Source organism: Homalodisca vitripennis, chromosome 8, assembly GCF_021130785.1.
Source record: "Homalodisca vitripennis isolate AUS2020 chromosome 8, UT_GWSS_2.1, whole genome shotgun sequence".
Lineage (NCBI taxonomy): Eukaryota > Metazoa > Arthropoda > Insecta > Hemiptera > Cicadellidae > Homalodisca > Homalodisca vitripennis.
The window spans coordinates 125,404,691-125,428,623 of NC_060214.1; the positions used below are offsets into that span (position 1 = coordinate 125,404,691).

General features: G+C 34.7%; 1 protein-coding gene across 1 annotated transcript in view; it reads left to right on the plus strand.

Moving 5' to 3' along the window:
• The window catches only part of LOC124368162 (myelin transcription factor 1-like protein), a 571,113-nt gene that overhangs the window by 87,562 nt on the left and 459,618 nt on the right, over nt 1-23,933 (plus strand). The window contains 1 exon segment of the mRNA XM_046825438.1: nt 20,454-20,603. Within this exon segment, the coding sequence (XP_046681394.1) occupies nt 20,454-20,603 (150 nt within the window).

A 23,933-nucleotide genomic window follows, 5' to 3' on the forward strand; every position in this document is an offset into this window, starting at 1 on the left:
AAATTCGAAATGTTATGTTTTTACCGAAATAGAATATTGGCTGGTTTAACTGATTTCCATCCAAAGAAACATTTTACATTGTTGGATTTCATAAGTGGGAAATGATATTACTAGGTAATTTTAAAACCATTAAATAATTATATGACATTTTATAAGGCCTTTTTTGTGTAGAAAGTTTGGTAATAGTTAGTGGCAGAACATATCTCTCTTACATATGGGAATCCTTACGGCGTTTTAAATTATAAGCCGAGTAAATCAACGAGATCGTATATTTTGACACCTTGATTATTCTAGTTTTTTTTATAAATTCGCATAAATACATTGTTAGTTGAAGTCAAAACTCGCTAAATTAACGCACCGTTGTTTACAGAAAAAGGTGAGGATATATGTGTGAAGAATGCTTATAACATGTATAGTGATAAAATGTTATAGAAAATTTTGTTTACTTTGGTCACTGAATACGAGTAATATGTACTTAACAGATTTATAGGGTAAAATATGATTTAGAAAAATAATGGTGTACTGATAACAAAACAGTGTTTTCCACTTTGTATAGTTTAAAATTAAATCACCAGCTTTGTATTTTACAAAGATACTTAAATAATAATCATACAGGACAATGAATACCTGGTGTATATTTAAAATAGTTAGGAAAAGGGAAATTAACAAGTTATATATTTGTAAATTTACTTGATCCAGTATCGAACAAATTAAATAAGAATAGTCAATATTAAATCGCGGCTCACTTTTTTTTTAAATCACCAAGTTACTTGAAAACAGAAATTATTGATATTTTCATTAATCAATATTTATGCAAAACTGTTTACATCCAAATACTCTTCAAACAAAAATAGATTTTGCTGTAGTTATTCTAAATTATTCCTTTTATATTTAAAAGAATTGAGCTGTTGTTATCCCGAAAATATGAAATCGCAAATCGATTAAGATTTATATCTTGAAAAGCAATGTTAAGGAATGTCTTATTTTATCAGGTGAAGTTAGGGCCTACAAACCATCTAACACAACCTGTGGGCCAACGGCTTTAGGGTGACCACCACCAATAACCAGGCAGGCAGACTGCTTGCAAGGACAGGAACTCTTATCGGTCACCCACCCAAGCGGCAGACACGCTCGACGTTGCTTGTTTCGGTTATCTTACGATAATCCCCCGTACGCTACACGGTGCTATTGGCCCATACAATAGTTATTCCATTTTAAACCCTAACTGCTGAACCTCAAGATATATCAAAGAATATTTGGAAGTAAACATGGTTTTAGTTGCTTATATTCAAATAATTTTTTTCCTAAGTTTACAACTTACAATAGTCGAAATAAACATTTTTCACTAATGTGACCATCTGCTACCTTAAAACATTTTTTAAATCAAACTGGCCACAAAATGTATATGAGACAAATTTGGCCTTCTTTTTAAGCCTTAGTATCAAGCTTAGTTTTCATTTTTTTTGGAAAGCTATTGCATTTTTTAACGTGTCTATTTTTTAAGATATGGACAGGAATAAAACACTAATGTGCAATGAATGACTCAGCATCTTCTCAAGATTATTTCGTGATGGAGGAATCAGTGGAAACTTTTAATGTTTTTATAAACTAAGAGAGGTAATTTTTTAAGTAAGAACCGGTTTGTTCAAGGGTTCATCAAGGGAAACTTTATTTATGAACTTAAATTGTATCACAAACTAAATTATTCAAATTTATTCATTTCTCTACATAGTCAACATGAACTGTTAAACATTTTTGTAGTCGTTCCACTAGATTTGAATCTCATCATCAAAGAACTCTACCTCATGACCAGTTAGTAGTTGTTTCTTTCAACAGGTAATAGTTTTAAAAGCGTTTCCTACCATCCCAACGAAACTTGTCCAACTGCGTCTGTGTTCTTACCATAACGTGAGGTCGAGCATTGTTGTGGAGCAGAACGACTCCACTAGAGAGCAGGCCTCGCTGGCGGTTTTGAATATCGTGCCAAAGCTTCAATAACGGCTCATAGTATCTTTCTGCTAAATGCAAAATAAATTGTCATCCCTTGCAGCAAAAAGCCTATCAATAGTGTGCATTTCATGTCCCAAAAATTACAGCCACTATTTTCCTTGTTGAAGGTTCTTGCTTCAATTTCCGTGGTTTCGTCGGGGAGTTTGGATGATGCCACTCACTGGGCTGACGTGTAGTCTCTGGAGTATAGTACGCAACCCAAGTCTCATCACCAGTCCGAATATGACTAGAGAACTCCTCACCATCTTTGTGATAGCGCTCTAAAGATGTCAAAGAATGTGCCATACGCTTTATGATCTTCTGTTAATATTTTAAGCACCCATCTCGCATACATTTTTTGTAACGGAGTCTATCAGTAGCAATACTATAAACTACATACCTTGAAACTTATGGACATTTCTGCCGATGTTTGACAATAGTAAAGCGCCTGTTTGGAAATATCCTCATAATTTTGTGTCAAGTCTTCATGAATGACAGTACATCGTCCTGGACGTCCTACTTTCGTATTGAACATGTGTCCCTCTTTCATTAAAATTCCTACACCATTTCGTACATTTCCATCATTCATTACATTCCTCATCATAAAATTTAGCAAACCGCCGGTGAATTTTATTAGAACAACCTTCATACACTCAATCACACTCGTTATAAATAAAAGCAGTTGTAGTATATAGACATCCATACATATTCACATTTATAATTCATACATTCGCTCAGAAACAATCAAACTGACTTCAAAGTACAAATCTAGTCATGCCAGCGGCTCATCATGAATTCATCGACAGAATAAAACGCTTTTGACACCAAATGGAATTTATTGCAGGAGCTTGTTGATTAGTCTGACACCATCTTGTTGTGGGAGGTGTTGTGATAACTTCAGTTTGTATTGCTGAGTTCGAAGTTGACCGAAAGGCTTTGTCTCATGTTGGTTAACGTCACCGCCACGAACCAAATAACATATTGATTTGCAGTACGTTATCACCTCTAGAATGTATAGGCAGGGCAAAGTTATCAAACCCAAGTCCCCGAAAGACTCCCTGCTCGACTCTCTATAATTCAGCTTTGCAATGATTCTGATTGCTTCTTTTTGTAACTTAAAAACGTTTTCCATTTTGTTTCTGACTCAATTACCCTAGAGCCTGACTCCATACGCAAAGCGTAGGTGGATTAAGCTAAAGTTGACGCTTTTTTAAAACTCTCAGGGAACAGAACTTTGCTAATTGCCGCACGGCATATATGCCACTCTAGCACATACATTGTCCACATGATAGGCCCAAATCAGTCCTCTACCTAGGAGCATTCCCAAAAACTAGTGGAATCGGTTTCCTCTAAAAGACATCATCCACAAACACAGCAGCCCACGCTGCGTGAATATTTTGTGGAAGACTAAAATGTGAAAAATTTGATTATGTCTGATTTGTTTTTAGGTTTATTTCATCAAAGTACTGAATGCGTGCATTCAATTCCATGAAGGAATTGATTACCAGATCTTGCGTTGATCTGTTTATGAGACAGAGTGTAGTGGCGTCAGCATACTGAACCAGGTTTCCATGCTGGATCACGATTTCAATCTACAGACGTTAACTAGGCACAAGAGAGGCCTATGGATGGAGCCTTGAGGGATACCGTAGGTCATTTTAATTTTATTTGAAACCGCGTTCGAGATATCCACGCATTGGTTTCGATCCTTGAGTTAGTAAGTGAGCCACTCGTGCTAGAGACTCCGCACGCCGCGTTTCTCCAACTGGTGCAACAGAGAGTGTCTTATGATGCACACAGACAAAAAGCTTAGGTTATGTCGAGGAATATGCTAAGCACATGTTCTCTTTCTTCAAATAGTATATAGTCATAATTGTCCTGGTGACATATTTGACTCTTAATTCTATTACTCTTGTTGTACAAACTTCGTTCTGAATCGTCTCTATGTTCGTGATAACTCATTTATACAATTACAGGGTTAAATTATTTATAACAGTAAAATGTGTATTTTTAAGTTTTGTTTTCATTTGATCAAGTACGTAAAACGACCAATACGTACATTTATGATCTTTTCTCAGAGTATTCATGAACTTTTCCTGTAAGAAAACTAAGAGGCACTAATTTAGAAGTTTCGTAGTCTCTATAATGACGTGTGCATTTTGATTTTAATAAATAAAACCTATAGAAAGCTATATCTTAGAATCACTTTTGAAATATCAGATTTATTCACTAAACATTTTAGCGAATTTATAACGCTTAAACATGTTACTTTTCTACTGGAAAGAACAACGATAAGGGGAATAAATGTGACTTTATTGATTGATTGATTTATATTTGAAGACTCGTCGCTATTTTTCTCTACAATCGGATAGATCGTCAATCAATACGTGACTCGACAAGTCTCGACAGTAAAATCGGCCAAGGACAATCCAAGCTGTATTACATTCTGTACCAGAACATACCAGGGCAATAGTCTATGATTATTTATTGTTGATTGCTGCCACTCGCTCCGATTAATTTCATCATTGCGCTTTTAAAAATTCGTTGCATTTGGAATTACAATATCTTTCTTATCAATAAGTGTACACACAACATACGGTTATGCTGCACCATGCGTTGCGTAACAGGCTTCTCTGAAGTTGCACACGAGATATCAAGTCTACAGCTCATTTCATTAGGCTACATGTGTTACTGTCACATGTTAACATGCCATATGACTGCACTCAGGTTTTTAAAAATTTATTTATTTAGTGATTTTTTCATTGCCATCATGTTACCCATAAGTGCGATGTAAAAATGTTTGCTGCACACCCCTCCCCCCTGAAATCCCCATAGAGTGACGTGCACCTTCATCAAACTCGATGTTGCTTATATAGAAATAAAACGTGATGCATAATTTTAAGTACATTCTATAGTTCGCTCTCGATACATCGTGCGAATATACATTTAGGCATACAGAGAGAGAGAAAAGACATTTTCCAGCCTCTTGAGTGATAGCCTTTGCTAACCCTCAGCCAAAATTTATGCTTTTTTATACTTTTTTTATAATGCATTCAGTTTATTTAAACCAGGAAACAACATATAAAAATAATTAGACGTTGGTAAAAGTATATAACATTTCCAAACATGCTTTTGACCCGGGAGTTTAGTGTATTGCCAGGGCTAAAATGTTTTTAATAAATATGAAATATACTCAGAGGTCTGCCAACCTATACAGGGTGACCATTAAGTCTTAGGACGACTTTATAACTTTTAAACGACAAGAAATATCGCAACCAAATTTGGTATAGTAAACTGTAAGCTACTTTTCTGTGTACATAGTGGTCGGATTTCACCTTTGACAGTGAACTGATAGACAGATAACAGCCATTATGGGGAAGTCCAGTGGATGGGAAACCCTGACCCAGAGGAACAGTTTTCACTTTTTACAGGGTTTTTCTGATTACACGTAGGACATTGTCAGACGAACGAAAGGAAACATTTTGAACATCTATTTTTAAATGAGTTCACTAAGTATTCCCCTTAACTTCTAACAGCTACAGTATTAGTGATTTCTTATGTAATAATGGTATTACAATTTTTTAAAAACTTTGAACAGCTATTTCTTCCGACTGGATCAACCTTTTGAAATCCGGTTTGCGGCATTGTTTTCAGTTCAAGTAGACATTTAACATGATTTAAAACTCAACATAGGCTGTCATTAAAGATTTTCTTATGACCCACGACGAGCCGTCCCCCAAAGCCACTATGTACACAGAAAAGTAGCTTACAATTTCTAGTAACGGTACACAAAATTTGGTTATGATATCTCTTGTCTCTTAAAAGTTATAATGTCGTCCTAAGACTTAATGGTCACCGTGTATAAGAATTTTATTAAAGATTGACGGCAATTATTCCTGAACTTTAACAATATTATAACGTTACGAGAACTAAATGGCAGGAAAACTCCAGACCTGATGTTGCATCATAGGGGGTTTTCATGCAAACTTTCAAGCCTAAAGCTCATTCGTTCTTGAGATGGCCTGAGATAGACAGACAATCAGACAGAAGAAAAATTTTTATAACCTACGAAGTAATAGCTGAGCCACACCGCATGCACCATTATCTCACCCATTCTTGTCTATTTATAAATTTCATGAACCATTTAAAGATTACAGATGCAATCTTTTTCTAGATACCTCGTGGAGAGTTAAGCAACATGTGTTACTATGTTAAAATTTCATATGATCGTACTGATTTCGTTTACAAAGCTATTCTGCAATTTTCACGTTGCTACCATGGTAACCCATAAGACCAATATAAAAACTTTCGCTAACGTTCAGCTAAATATCATGTAATTAATTGCCATGATTGAAATCAATCTCCTATTAACCAACAGAACTAACAGAATTCTTATTAACCGATCCACTAAAGTAACCTCATACATGCGTTACTGTGAAGTATGAAAATGTCATAGGTTTTTACTCAGATTCTTTACAAATCCGTTTCTTCTACAATTTTATTGTTGCCATAAGAGCAATGTAAATATATTCGCTAACCCTCAGCCAAATCAGATGGAGTTAAATACACTATCATCGAACACTCTAGCCTCAGGTTTTAACATTAAAGTTACTCTGGAAGTCTTTTGATTACATGTGTTATAAAAAAATGGTCGCAAAGACAAATAAAATCAAATATAACCAAATAAACATTTGACAGACATCTTATTCAATGTACTGTTGATGATAAGACCTAAAATTATTTTCTAGACAGACATCCCAAGTGTCATATAGATGCTTGAATTGAAAACAAAATTGGCATGTTTAGAAGATAGTTCAAGTAAGTGGCTCTGAAACTGGTAGAGGAACTCAGAGGAATATACACTTTCACCACCACTTATCTAATAGTATTTAGTTATTATGATTGAATGGACTGAACTATATTCCACAAAGTTATTCTGTACGATAAATGCTAAACGTGGGTCTCTTTTGTCCCTTGAAGGTGATGGTTTACATTAGGTGGGGAATTTTGGACTATGATGAGTCTTATGTAAGTCGAATAGGTTTTTACGAAAAGTCCACCTAGAGCATGAATATAAATCCAGGAGGATCTGGTGAACTTTTAGGATCAGGATATCTGCACAGTTCCAAAAATGTTAGGGTTAGGTTCAAGGGGATCAATATTGAAATTGTCTATTTCCAAACGCCAATAGCTTCCAGAGGCTGGAAAGTTCCATATATATCAGAATATCTCTGAGGCCAAGGCTAATGTGAATTTGATATTTATTCACCTTGGTTTCTTTTTACGCCTGAGGATGAGGGTAGATTTCTATACTCGAAACGTTGTCCTTTAGATTTTGTAAAATATTATGATTGTAAATGTTCGAAATTCTATTATCCTTGCCTTTGTTGTTTCTTCAAACTAAAAACTTCTGATTACAAGTTGTGGAGGCAGTGGAGTCATTTATTACTATTAACCCCAGTCGCACTTGTCATATAATTCTTCAAACACAGAGGACGCATATGCTATGCTTAGTTTAGAATTATAAAGTATTAGCATAAATGTTCTCATTTTAATGGTTTTAAACTCAATGCTAGAAAGAGGGTTATTGACAAAGTTATGCTTGGTGGATATATTATGGTTTTGTGTAACTTATTACTGAAATAAGCGTATTCTCCTCGTATTGCTCTTTTCGTGTTATGCGATGTTGTTTTTAAAGTTGATTATTTAATATACAGTCGACGGTTTTTAATGATACTATACAAGGGTATTTTCTTATTTGATACTGCCTGTTGTTTCTAAGTCAAAACAATGTCACTTCTTATAGTAACAATATTTTTTATACTTTTGTCTAGCAAATCAGGGATTTCCATTTTATGTCTCGTGCTCTACACAAAGACCGCAATTTCTCGGACAATATTGCATTTAGCACTCTGTGAGGTCTTTACAGATTGAGAGATCAACCTGAAACAGTAGCAGAACCGTTAGTTCACACTATTATTTTCCTTGTTCTTGTAACTTTTGCAATGTTTTTCTTCCTTATGATAATAGCATGTCAAGAGGTTGGTATAAGAAAAGAGTGTAACACTCCAAAGTCAGTCTGTTTATTTGGAGTGGTTATTCGATCATGTATTTAAATACTGGCATGATGCTAGCCTTATACATGGAAATACATTCATTACACAGGATGTAGATTTGCATTATGATAGACGTTAAGTTATAGAGAAAACCACTTTAGAAGAGGTGAGAAACTCCTTGGTGTCCTGAAGTACAGAATCAGCGGGCTATTAATGTTAAAAACTGGTCTGGAAATCAGTGGACTCTTCAAGGGGCATAGTGGAGCCCGAGGTATTTTTATTTAGCCAATATAAAACTGTCGGTTTTTAACCAATGTAAAAGAAGGATAGACACATCAGAAACAGAGCGTCAAAATTTGCGTCAAACATTCCACAGAAAACATCAAACCAACAAAATTCAAAATTCAACCAAAATTTTCTCGGTTGTGCATCAAAATGCACAGACTGCCACCAACAAAGCAGACGAGCTGTCGCTCATGGCACGCGAACTGCATCCTGACGTTTTTGTTATTTCTGAACATGGTTTCAAACCTGAAACAGTCAGACTGTTCAGGATTGACAACTATAAATTGGCAACATCTTACGATCGAACTCATTTTAAAGGGGGAGGTGTGGAAATTTTCGTAAAATCTGATATTGAATTCCTTCCACACAAGTTGACTCACAGTTGTGATTTAGATTTTGAAGTGGATGGAATAAAAATCGGCCTGAATTCTGATGATAAAATTACAATTATCGGTTTATATCGTTCTCCAAACGGATGCAGCAATAAATATTGCTGCATCCGTAATAAATAAATATTTATCCGTTATAAATATAAATAAATATAATAAATATTTTGAAAATCTTCTAAATTCTATCTTTTTTAAGTCGTCCAAGTTTATCATAACTGGTGACCTTAACATTGATGTTTTAGACCACACCAACCCCCTGACCCAGCGGCTACGCGAATGCCTAAATTCTTTCGGATTGATCTGGTCAGTAAACACGCCAACACGAGTGACCGCCACATCGATTAAAGCCATCGACAACGTCATCACAAATATTCCAAACGCCTCAGTCACTGTTTTCAATGCGGCCATATTTGACCACTTCGCTCAGGAGACCACTATCAGTAACTTTCAGCCAGAAATTGAACACCCGTCATCCAAAATCAAAAGAGACACTAGCTCGGAAAACATTGCCCTTTTGAATACGTTTTTAAAAAATGAGTCCTGGTCGTTTTTAGACGATCTTGAAAGCGTAGATGAAGCTTACACCGCGTTTCATAATCTTTTTGTTTATCACTTAAATGTAACTTGTCCTTTGAAAAATTTTAAAGAGCGCAAACAAGCAAAACAAAATTCTTGGGTGACGAAGGAAATTTTAGAATTACGTGAACTGCTCAAATTTTACCATTCGATTTACATTAGCACCGAAAATGAACAATTTAAAACTTTTTTTAGAAATTGCAAGAGCAAATATTGGAAAACAATAAAATCTGCAAAAGCACGTGAAATTGAAACAAAATTGAAAAATTGCGAAAACTTTTCCAAAACTGCTTGGGGCATTATTAAAAATGTAACAACACAGCCAAATTGCTCAAAAAACTTCCAAATTCCAAAGCTCAAAATCCAGGACGAAATTATTTCAGATCCCTCTAAAGTGGCAAGTGAATTCAACTCATTTATTCATCTGTTGCATCACTTGACCCATCATTCAAAGGCCTCAATTGCAGCGAAGTGTCATCGATGGGACCGGTCTCATCCATGGCACTGTCTCCTGTGAGTGAGGAAGAGGTGGCCCGCGTGATACAGGGATTGAAACCAAAAAAATCATGTGACATCAACGGCATGTCTGTGTGGCTGCTCAAACGTTGCTCTAAGCATATTTTGGCTCCACTCACAAATTTGATCAACTTGTCTTTCGCACAAGGCATTTTCCCCTCCCTTTTGAAATCTGCGAAAGTCACACCCATTTTCAAAAAAGACGATCCTTGCCTTGCAATCAACTATCGTCCAATATCAATCCTCCCAGTTATGAGCAAAGTTTTTGAAAAGATTTTTCTTGTCAGATTTGAAAATTTTCTTGATCGTTTTGAAATCCTCTGTTCCGAACAATTTGGTTTCAGAAAAAACAAATCAACAATCGATGCGGTCACAGACCTAATCGATACAGTTGTCGATGGCCTGGAGAGAAGAGAACATGTGTTAAGCATATTTCTAGACCTCTCTAAAGCATTCGACTGTGTAAATCACGAAACACTGTTGTACCAGTTGACGACATGTGGTGTTCGAGGTCTGCCGCACGAATGGATCTCGTCTTACCTCAGGGATAGAAGCCAGTGTGTGCAGATTGCGAATACCCTGTCAGGAAAGGTTCAAATGACTTATGGTGTCCCACAGGGATCTATCCTTGGACCTGTCCTTTTCCTTGTGTACGTCAACAGATTGAACTCATCGATCCTTACGGGTAGGATGGTTCAGTATGCTGACGATACAGCTCTCTGCATCAGAGCAAAAACAAAAGATGAATTAGAAATCAACTCATTTTTAGAACTGAATTTATGTATTCAGTATTTGTCAACACTAAATCTGAGGGCCAACAGTTCCAAATCAAGCGTCGTCAATTTTTTTCTCCGGCAGCAAGAACCTGACAACTTCGCTGTCGTGATGGCGGATGATGTTCTAATAGAAGAAACTGATTCCACCAAGTTCCTCGGAATGCACCTAGATCGAGGGCTGACTTGGGACGATCACATTGACGGCATTTGTTCAAAGGTTTCCTCAGGCATTTATGCCTTACGGAACCTTGCAAAATTCTGCTCTTTGGATATACTAAGAACGGCCTACTTTGGCTTGGTATATCCACATCTGACATACGGTTTGAGACTGTGGGGCAGCTGTTCTAAATACAAATTCGAACGTGTATTTAGAAGTCAAAAGAAAGCTGTCCGAATCATTTCAAAATTGAACTTCAGAGATTCATGCAAAAACACCTTCAGGGAGCTTGGATTCACTTGGTGTAACTTGGTTCAAGGCAGGGACGTTCACCAGTATGGGACTAGAGGCAGGGACAACTTCCGCGTTCAACAACACAGAACTGCAGCATTCGAACGTTTGCCGTCTGAGGTTGGTGTCAAGCTAATCAATAAGCTCCCTGAAGAGATCAAACAATTGAATGACCAAAAAAAATTTAAAACTCGACTAAGACATCTTTTGCTGTCGAGGGTGTTTTACTCGGTTGACGAGTTTATGGAGAGCCGCTGTGACGAAATTCAAAACTAACACCATCAATCCTCTGGTTCTGGTGTGGCAGTGGCAGGATTGTCTGGTGAGAATGAATGAGAGAACCATGTGACTGTGTGCGTGAGTGAATGAAGTTTAGGCCTACCTTTTTACTATTTAAATATTTATTTATGACGTTTGTATGCAATTTTATAATTGTTACCGCAATAAAAAATATTATTATTATTATTTAAAGGTTTGAAGCTTCTAGTCACTGCAAGTTATCAGGTCGAAGTTGTTGGTTCTGAGGTAGGAAACGGATTGAGTTTTCAAAGACCAACAATCATTCAGAGACCATATGTTTAGTTCCAATGATCAGAGATATTACAAAGACTGTCACTCTCTTATACCAAAAATAGACGCCAGATATTATGATTCTCAATCTTCCTATTACCTAGTTTTAGATAAGACTTCCAGAATATGAGTAATCCCAGAAGTTAGAGACATCTAGAAGCCTGAGCCGTAGATCTACTTCTCCTTAGGGATTGTCAGAGCCTAGTTTGTGAAAGTTTCTAGGAATAGGATTCAGATAATTAGGATGGAAATTCCAGAAGTGAATGTTCCCATATTCATAACGTTTTTGAGGGTGAAAACTCTCTTAGATTAAGTGATCATTTTTAAAAGACACTTCTGAGACTATGAAGATCCAAAACTGGGGAATACTAGATACACATTTGTTATGAAAGCTGAAACATTATACAGGTTATTAATGTTGAGAAACTCAAATAGAAGAGCTTTTTAAGAACCTTTAGATTCAGTGCCCTATGGATTAATTATTACATTTGTTTAATAATAAGTCCAGATCTCTTACAAAGTTTAATAGCAATATAAGCAATCTTTTGGTAAGTTTTTTAGTCTTTTTCTGTTTAAATACAATTTTTTTAAGATACACGACCAATTTTAAATAATATTGTGACTAATACATGTCAAATTAAAAAAAATATAGTATGAAGTTTAACAAAGAGTTAATCTGGGATGGTAAAAATACTAAGCCTAATTTAAAGATGGAAGTTCTTCACTATTAGGCATATAAGAACGTAGGGGAAAAGATGATCTAGTTGAGTGAGTAACGCATTTTCTTCCACTCTTTCTAATAGACGGGCTTGTCTAATCGATACTTTTGTATGTGTTTTTTTAATTATTCAAATTTTCTAACCAATGTGATATCTCCTGATGGTGGAATTATATTTTCGAGCAGAGTCAATCAATATGGTGAGAGGATATTAGAGACTATTTCTTTAAATAACTGATAAAGACCTCAAATCTGATTAGTCAAGCAAACGTATCCGAAGTCAATCAGATGTTTCGTGCCTTCTGAAGATACGGAAAATGGGTTGCAAGTATAGGAGATTATTCTATTGTTCCAGGAATAGCCTCAGGGCAGACTGAAGAAATGTCGCCAGAAGTAATTTCTGTCAGCCTGAAGAAATTTTATTCCAGAAATTCTAGGCCTGGCACAGTGAGATGGGATGGAATAAATAAACATTCTTCTAAGTACCACCACCCCCGTGTTTGCCTAATATTAGGGTATAATACCATTAAATTTTAAGAGCCTTTTGATCACATACAAATTTTTAAGTGCTCATTATAGTAAGAAGATACGGAGTGTTAAAAGTTTGTATCAAATTGGGGTTTCTCTAATTAATCATCACAAACCCTTTCACGGCTTTTGACGTAATATTAAGTTTAAAACAATTACGTGTACTGCTGACGTACGTAGTATTACGCATCGTTATACCATTCATGTTTTATTCTGATGTCTACCGTAATATTACGCAAGAAGTATTTGTATGACAACTGAGCTTCGCACAAATTAAATAGTTCTGGCATTTTCTACTAGATTTCTGTACTTCCTTGGCCCTCTGGCATGAGTGTTTGCACCTTGGTGAGTTTGCTGTAGTGTCACAGTGCATAATGCCGTGTGCAGTTACTGTCACTCGTACTGGAACATTTTATGGTCTTATTTATATTGTTTATTTTGCCATGAAATTATCCGAAACACAAATAGCCGACTTGGTTTCCGTGATGATGATACGGACAAGGATAGTGAAACTGACTTAGTTTATAATTTATAAAAATAACAAACATTTTGGAAATACACTAAAAATATCTTTTTTAATAAAAGAATAGATGTGTAAAATTTAAAAACCTCTCTGTAAATAAGCAAAAATTAAGCAAAATTACACAATTTTAGTTACAAAAATAAAACCGTTAAGTGGGTTAACCCGAGTGCTTGGAGATAGATTGTCATGTAGTTGCATTGAACGACAACTGTTTCGCAATTCTCAAAACTTTCTAAAGAGTTAATCTGGTGGGAGAGGATTTGGAAGCTATCTAACCAACGGGTGCAAAAATAACATTCAAATAAATCAATATTTTTTGGATAATCCATTTATTTTAAGGTTTATGAAGGGAAGATAACCACTTTTGGACAACTATATGCAGTGTAATGTGAAGTGAACATACCGTCTGCCACTGAACGATTATTTGATAACAATCTATCTGGTTGAGAGATACCAGGCACATACATATTGGCTATCTGAATCATCCAGTTAATGCTTAAGTTCTCTACAACTCCATACTCGAGGATTTCTAATGACTGGAATCAATTTCCAGTAAGTACTGATACAAGACTTACATGGCGATTGTATTTTAAGAAATCCTGACCCTTCTCTAACACTTCTCTTACAAAGAGAAATGAGTAACTTTAATTAATTAAAAGTGTTATTAACATTTCTTCCATGGTGTATGTATGCCACATTTGGTTGCAAATTCATTGACTTCAATTATGTCCAGAATAGTTTTGAAGAAAAGGGGGATAGCTTTAAGCTCTTACACCTTGGCTCCAATAACGATGGTTCATATTATGTTGCTGTTGAGTTTTCAAAGTCTTCGTTATGTAACGAAAGGAGTGAATGTTTATATTCACGTTGAAGTTAACGCCATTTCCCTGAAACAGATATCTGCGAGAAGATCGCATTTTCTCCTAAACAAATATAGGATTAACTAAATTTTTCTCAAACCTGTATACTAAGATACGAAATAAAACACATTGCTCACCCTCATTACGAATTAGCTCCTGAGCTGTGGCATTAAATTCACCCCAATTCCACAGTCGTCAGTAGAATCTATTTCTATTCTACAGAATGGAAGAAATAACATGATAATACACAGAATAGACTTGCTGGTTCCCAATCCCAAAACCACACACCTCGGGCTACAGGTAACACAACAACATAAGCAACAAGGTGAAAACAATTTTTACTACAGATCTTCCTTATGCCGCAGCCCATAGAAACATTCCGGGACCTCCCGCCTACCTCTTCAAAACTGTCAAACTCTGCTCATCAAGGTTTAAAATTCCCTTAAATCCATTTCCACCAAATGCTTGTGGTATCTAAAGAAATAACTTGAATCTGATTCAACTTCGATCGCGTTTCTGACACATAAGGTCACAATCTCTGAATTCCATCATGAAAGCAATCCAGGAATTAATCTACTACATTTAATTCCCAACAGTACCGAGCCCAGATACCATCGTTGATATGAAGTTGATGTGTTTAAAACAGTTGTCGGAAGTTTATTTAATTGGTTAACTACATGATAATAACACCAGCTACCATGAATAAGCACAAACAATCATTATAGATCAAAGTAGCATCACCTTCCTAAATTAGCACCTAAAAGAAACTCGAGTCTGAGTTCATGATATGCCATACTTAAAGCAGCGAGGTCGCGAGAGTTTTAGAAATAAGGATTGTTTCCTACACTACTAGAAAACCTTCTCCAATACCCATCTTTAAATCGTCCAGTCTACTGAATAATAGATAACGCTCAGTAAAATGAATGGATAGACTCACTGAAGTTGCATCTCCATTGAAATTATTCAGATGTATATAAAAATTAAGTTACATGGAAAGTGTATGCCTAAATATCCAGATATCCTGATACGTAAAGGCTCAGATAAATTCCACAGACATCTGCGCCCATCATCAATCACGATGTTGCCTGAGTAGAAATTTCGTCACATGCAAAATTCAAGTTCATTGCTCAACTCTCATTTGAACAAATCTGCAGAAACAGACACAGGTAGACAGAGCAGGAATTTGGCCAGAACCCTTAATGAAAGCTAAGCAAAATATACACATTTCAAGTTTATAGCTATTTATAAATACTCTAAATATCACCTTGAATTGTAGGCACTTAGCCCGCCATGGAAGAACATTCACCATCATCGAAGTCTGACTTGTCTTTAAACAAATAATCTCATCTGTATTTCTGTCGGAATATTAAAGGGCCGGTAGTTCGCTATCAATGTAGCGATATCGTACCAAGAAAGTCCACTAAAAACACGTGTTAAGATATCATATTATCGTACTCAAATCCGTTTGTAAATATGTTTATTCTGCGGGCTCTAATAAGTTTAACGTTTTTGTTACCCATAAGGCCAATGTAAAAATGAATCAAATCCCGTGGGGCACATACACCTTTATCGAGCTCTACGTTACTTGAGTGCAAAATGTTAAGAAGAACACTAAAACAAAGAAAAAGATGAAATTATAAAGAGGTTACTTCATTCTTTAATGTCGAGCGGATAAACAGACATACATAACTGCCATAATTTCGAAAATACAGCCAATAACTGTTTTCATAACATAAATGTATGTCAGATTTGATTATTTCTATAGTTAATTTGAAGTTTGCTGTAACAACAAGTGCAAATACACGGTGCTGTTGAACGGTTCGCCAAAACAGATTGTCTCTCATAAAATATTCCTGAGTAACTACACTATGCAAGCGCCATTGTCTACTAATCTGATGTGTTCAGAGATTCACTTCCACAGAAGGTAAAGGAAACAGTAACAAAATCGAAATCGAAAATTGAACACTCTTCTGAATCATTTTGTGGTTTGGTTTAAGAACAGAATACAATAGACTGAAATGCAAGGAGAGTCTCTCACTATTTTCAGTTCGGTAACGTAGATATCGTTCACAAATGGCGTTATTTAGTAAATAAGATTTATATTAAAAATACATTTTGTGAAATAGTTTTGTTACAGTTTGTTTGATAGTTATTGAAAGTTATAAGACTTTTTTTGAACGTTTACCATCATTCAGTGACACAAAACACAAGGAACAGAACATTTCGGTTTTCAATATTTTGTATTTTACCATCTTATATACTGTGCCTGTAACATATACTAAATGAAACTAATAGTAATTATAGAAACTGAGCTGAATAATACAGGTCACAATACGTTTGCTTGCAATTACCAGCCAATTAAACAAGCACATGTTTGGTGTAGCTCTTTATTTTTTCAATCTAAAATTTATGAATAAAAATTCATTTCAACATATGTTCACTATCTGTGTATTTTATTTACATCGTTTCGTCCAGAAAAGAAATTTTACAAGTTTTATTCAAAATTTGGATCTATTTCTTGTTAAAACAACAAATTTATTGTTGCCCAAAGTTGAAAAAATATGTTTTTGTACTTCAGTTTTTCTCATTGACAATGATCTTCTCAAATCTACTTCACTTATAGTTGTAGGACTGATTTAATCTATAAGGTTAAAAACTTGAGGAACTATTGAATTCGCCACTTAGTCTACCTTACTATGATTTCAGGAAGACTTCGTTTTACATGGTGAGCTGAAATCCGGGCGAAATCTTTCACTACTCGTAACTCACAAACGAAGCATTTCTGGACCCATTATTATATAAACTTTTTAAATTCCTTTTACATTTACAATGAACTCTCACAGTTTCTGTATATTAATATTTGTTTCACAAAGCATTGTTATGATTTGTTTTATTTTAACCTGGATTTAATCTATGTTTCAATTATTCACCTAATGAAGAAAACAGATTGCAATTTTTAAGTTGGCAAAATTAATGTATTTAAGCAAATTTCCGGACAAAAGTCCTGTCTACTGTCATGACGTTGGTTCCATTACAGTAGTGAAAGAAAAATAAAATGTGTATTTTACAAGCATCACAATAAGTTACATGTATTTGCAACTACATCTGTTCATTTTATTATTTATGTGTTATTATTACTACCAACTATTTTTACTTTGATATTTGAAAAAATAAATTTTCATGTAAGAAACTGACAACTAGCTTTATTTTTGAGCTAAATTTTAGTCAATATTACATGCAACATTTAATATAGTTTTTCTTTTGCTGTCATTGATTGTTACATAAATCTATAAGCACAGAGTGAAAGTTTGGAGAATGAAAATGAAGCTTTTATCAAATGTAAGCTTGAAGATATTGTTATAACCCACACAATAGCAGAACCAAACTGAGCATTTAGCCTATTACGAGAAGATTGATCGTAGTTTAGATTATTTTACCGCGTATTTCTTCGTTTTGACATTTAAACAGAAATCGGTTATTAAATACATGTTCTGTGTTAAGTAGGTGTTCTGTATAAACCACTACACTTACTAGAAACGTCAAAGTGATTTATTAATCAATAGAAAACTCTGCATCTTTGAGAAGGACTTTGAAAGGGCAAATTTACATTATTAATACAGTTGACTTACATTAAGAAAACACACTCCGGTCCTAGTAGCAACTCAGGTTGTTATTCTAAAAGTTTTAATAGCACTTGGAAAGTTTCCGTGAAACACAAGCAAAGTTTCTGGTATGAACGTATTACAGCTTGGACGTTTAATCGATGCTGGAAGAAAACGGGGATTTCTTTCAAATTATTATCTTTGTTTTGTGTTTAGAAACACTGCATCATTATACAAACTCCGACGCTAATAAGATTCGCTATTGACGTGTTTTAATTAATATAAAGATTGTTTAAATACAGATTCAATTTTCGTCACGTGTACACGGCTGGATCAAGTTTATTGGTTCATGTTATAAAATTGAGAATCTAGATATTCATTTGAGAGGATAAAATTTATTTTACTTCATAGCCTAATGGTCCACTTGTTTTGAAGTGGATGAAAATCTATTTTTATTGATTTTAAAAAGTGTTTTAAGGGGAAACGGTCCAAACTCGTTTGGAAATTGTTATTGACCTCCCAAGTAATCGAAGCCAGGACCTCTTAGTGACAGAGCAGCAGTCTTACCCCTAGCCTACAAATACAAAAACATACATCATGAGTATATGTTTTGTAGGTGTTGACGAGACAGGTCCTGTATAAAAAAGGTACTTATTTTTGACAACAAAACCTTATGGTGATTTAAAACTTTAGCGATAGATATTAAAGTTCTTACTGAGGGCTTACTAAAACCTGTTTAATAAATCCAATGACATTGTGGGTTAAAACGGTTATGCACTATAAGTGGTACATAAAAATCTGCCGTAAATTTATTCAATATTGAATAAAGTTTATGTCAGTTCTTAAAAAGCTTGTTATTATTAGAGCGGTGCTTGAAATTTGGCCTTCAGCCCGCTCCTCGTTGCAGACAGTTTTTTAAATGATCGTTGACCTTTTTTAGTCTGTGGAACACAAAAACGATTTTATGTAATTGCGCAGGTTGGTGATCGAGCCAATTCCCCTTTGATACACTTTAAGGAGGCTTAATTTTATGAATGTGGTACGGTCAGAAAGACATCTTCGAAGGAGGATTACTCCCCAGTATCTGTAACTTAGTCTTAGGAGGCCGGTTTAGCCATTACTGTAAAACGTGTACTGAACCGACAATCCTCCTGAACCGACAGATTCCGGGAATGCTTAGAGACATGCGTCATCCCCAACAAACCTTCGTTTTCAGTGAGATGGGAATGGATGCCGATAAGTATCTTTCTCTAACAAAATCATCATGGCGGTTTAGATTTGGATAGTTAATAAAAGTAAGAATGGAATGTTTTAATTCATAAATTCTATTACATAAAATGGAATGTCGTTACTGAATGAATAATAGGATTCGGACTGTTGTCATCGTATAGCTACAAAAGGTATAGCACTACGTTTCGAGGATTAAAAGTTACCCTTCTTCTTCAGGTCTCAGAAACCTATCATATCAAAATAAAGCTTAAGGCAAAAATTTAATTTAGTGTTGAAAAAATATTGGCTTCTTATATACGAAAAATATATTAAACTGTGGAAAATTTAAATCCTACTTTCCCTTAAAATCATCCCCCATTAATAGCAAACTTTAAACGAAGAAAGTGGCTATTGTTACTAATACTACCCTTTAAGTAGAATAAATTAATGATAAAATGAAATCCTCTCGTCCTAATACCATTTTACGTCAAAAATAACAAGATACGCGTCACATGAGAACATGGAGGGTTGTTTCAGCATGGTCGCTACTGATTATTTTTATTGCACGAATCATATACATTTAAATTATATTTAATGTCTTCAAGTGCAAATTTAAGGCTGCATTGCCCCTTGTTTACTTCTACAAGGTAGCAGTACGCCACACCACGTGTCTCGTAAAGGCTACCTGCAAAATGTCAAGTATGTAGATAATTTTACTCTCGATATATCCTCTGCGCAGATGGACAGATAACCGTGACGAAAAATAATTTGTACTACCCACGTCAGACAAAAGAGAAATTGTGTCAGTCAATTATAGGCTTATTGGTTTATATAGGGTTCAATGAGGTTTAGCCAAATTCTTGTCTATGTATAAATAAAGTTTCAAGCAACATTTAAATTCTACAAATGAAATCTTTCTATAAATATCCTGCCATTCACATTTTTTAATGTTTACTTGGATTTCATAGCAATGTGTAAATAGTTAAAGTCTACTCACCAAGTCACCAAAATATGATTTCATACGTGTGTGGTAGTTGGGCTTAATTTCTTGGTCACATTTTGAAATGTCGTATGCTTGTACTCAATTTGCTTAAAAATACTTTATCCTGCTATTTTCTCATTCCTACCACTGTTATCCATAAGACTAATATTTATCCATAAAAGTATTCACTAGTATTTAGCCAAATCCCTTGAGGGTTACATCATCTAACACAGTTTTGCCCCTACACTAGAAATGAAGCGTCATGCAAAATTTCACACCTGTAGTTCAGTCCGCTTTCGAGATATCGTGCGGACAGACAGACATATAGAAATTAACTTTTTCAGACCTAACGCTCTGCCTATAATCACTTACTTTGGTCCCACCTTTGTCTTTATAGATGAATCACGTTTGCCAAAATTTGTCCAGGTGAAGATGTCCGGCCGTAAAACCCGTCAGTCTTGTTACTCCATCCGCCATCTTCTGGAGATGTCCCCTACAACTCCTCCGTCCAGCAGAGACTCCCCGCCTCCGCACGCCCACCTCACAAACTCCCCAGCGTCTTCCTGCTCTAGAAAGGTAAGTGTGCATGTCTATAGCTGGTTTTTCCATGTTTGTTGACACAAGTATTCTTTATCATTAACAACATATCTTTATCTTGGGACATATGTCTTTCTAAATATGATACTTGTGTATTTTTGTACTTAATTAAATGTCAGTCTGTCATTTAAGATATTGTCTTATTACAATAAATATATTTGAATTGTTGCAATTATGAAATATCCCATACTAAGACTTAAATAATTACAACTTACTATCCTTGGTCCGTAACAGCTTAAATGGAAAATAAAGTCAATATAAAATAAAATTAATAAATTTAAAATTTGACAAAGCTGGTCGGAGTAAACTTACTGTATGTTATTGCTTTTCTTTGGAATTACGAACGAAAAAGATTTTTTTTATTTTTGCTAGTGTTTCCTGATACAAAATATCATCACAATTACGTTTTGACATCTGTACTCTGATTTCTTCCCTAGGTTGATAACAACTTGACCAGAGCACACAAGTCATTCAAATCAACTCAGGAATCACAACAACCGTTTTGTGTGTCAACTCCATGCACACTATCTGTAAAACGTTATCTTAATAAAAATCAAACCCTAATTATTATTAAAACCAAACTAAAGAATACAACTCACAACAGGTCCAACCACGGAAAACTGGCCCGAGTCCAATAGTAATAGCAAACGTCACCAGAAACAAGGTAGCGGCAAAATAGGAATCGGCATTGGGCCGTTTATTGTTGATTCAATGTAGATGAACTTTTAAAAACCACGGACCAAATCTGACTTCGGATTGGTTTATTGGTTATAATCCGTTTGATATTTTAGGATTACTTTTAATTTGGGCTTATAGTAACTCAGTATCTCTAGAAAGTATTGACACGAAGGTTTTCAGTGCGAACCTTTCCTACAATACTGATGGCGAGAGAAAAGAAGAGACCTGGATTTTGGCCTATCTGAAATTTGCAGGCGCTACTACTAGTATGTTGCCGCGCCTTGTTTCGTAATTCCATTATTGTTTCACTGTTCCATTGCTAGGATAAACAATTCGCAGGGTTGGCTGTGGGGCGAAGCGCCTGAAATTATTGCGCGGCAACACACTAGTACACAGCTGTGCGCCGGCACGGGCCAGGTCTCTTCTTTTCTCTCGCCATCAGTACAAACGTTCATTTGTCTCTATTATCGTATACTTGAACGGACTCTAGTGATACATAATATATACAGAAAGTTGCGTAATACATAATTTGATTTTGTTTTTTAAAATAGAAAGGCATGATTATCTATATGGTGGATGAATCAATAGAACATCTGGCATGCAAAATAGAACATGCCGGAGGTTGAGCATAGTAATTGTGAAAAAATAGACCTGACAATATTTCCATGCTCAAATGAACTTGATTAAATGTTCAACTCAATCAATCAGTTCAGTAGTTTTTGTACGATGGAAGTACAGAAGGCCATAAAACTATTACACTTATACGGCATTTTTAAAATTATTGACACTTTGAATTGTCTTATCTTATCTCTTAATTGTTTATTATGTCAACGGCATAACCCATTGCATGTAATATATTCTTGGGTGCATAGTTCATAAATAAAAGGTAAACAAGCTAAAAATAAAAATAAATAACAGTAGCACACTAAATAATGACTGTAGATATACAATTACAACTAAACAACCACAGAGACAATTGTGAAAAATTAACAATATTTATAGTATACAACAAACTATGTGCCAGATAAAAGAAATAAAAATATCAAAACTAATAAAACCAAAAAATGAGGGTCAAGATACAAATAAACATAAGATGTATCTCGATAAGTGTTTCTTAACCAGAAAGTGCGTCTAAGTTTTTCGTGCCGATTGTGAGAGAGACTTGTTGTCATGGTTACACCTGTTAACTTTTTCCTGGTAACAACTATTCTTACTAAGTCGAGATAAAGAAAAATAAAGGGATTTTGTCTGACAGAATATAACATTCTGCAACGACCCTCTCTTTGTGTGCTTACAAGTTAATTAAAGTAGTAATTTTCTTGCAACACTTCTTATTAATCGATACATGAAAATGACGTAAACAGTTTTAAATAATCAGTAAACACAACAGGTTGATAAAGCTGAGGTAAATTCCAGTTGATAAAATGTAACACAATTAAAATGGATAAAATTTAACACCTTAATGTATTTTAGACCGTGATATGGATTTATGAATTTTATAAAACGTTCTTATTGTTCTTATTTGTTTTCTTTACGGAGAGAAAAATATGTTTTACAAAACAAACTTCTGATTTATCTCTTAGACACTATAATAAATATCGTATATACCTGGATCGGGTTAGACTTACAATAAAGTTACTGTATTGTTTGTTTAAAGTTTCAAACGCTGGAACAATATATTTAATAAATATTGTTTGAACACTGAAGTCTCCTGAAGTTCTCAACTATTTTGTGACAAATCTGAATTTTTTATCCTCAAACATAATTGTTAATTAATTATAATATGACAGAGTGATGTAATTTGATTATCTTGTTATAATTCGAAATATAATTAAGAGTTAGGAATTCTAAAACACAACTAATATTTTTAAAACGTGATAATGCACCCACATTTTAGTTTTATTGGTGTTTTAATTATATTGCATTTTTAATTGTTTTTTGTGTGTACGTAGCAACCTTACATCTTAATTTTTTTATTATACTTAAAAGGACTTACAAAATAAGCACCAAATTTTAGTACTTCAGCATAAATCTTTTTAAAATGAAAATATTATTATGCAAGATGTCCCAAAAGTCTCTACCAACATTTTGAGGTATTAATCATGAACCAGAGACAAACTGAAATATATTAAAATTTCCGAAACTTAATAGTTACTCCAACACCCGCCATTTAGTTTTTTTCACTTAACTATTTTAAATTTGAAAGCGGCTTACGTTTATTATATATCTGTATAACCTAAATACCTAATTACAGAAACAAAATTTTTACATGCCATTTGTTTTTTTTTGTCTTAAATTACACGTGATAAGAAAGTTACAGTTATTAAATTTTAGTTAGATAATTTAATTATAATCCCACGATGCCATATTTCAGATAATTGGTTGAGAAACAAGGGTGACATTGCACTTTTATAACGTCGAGTACTGAACAAGGAAACTTCGACCATAATTGACGTATAATCAACTGAGAAGATCCGCGATAATGTTTGCATATGTGTCATACTAGGTCCGATAAAAAAATAAAGCTTTTTAATTTCGGCGGGTTAAGTATATTCGTTTTTTAGTTTTTTGTGGCGTTATGTTGGTACACATGTCGGTGATATATGCCAAAAATTTTGGTAATTTTGAATA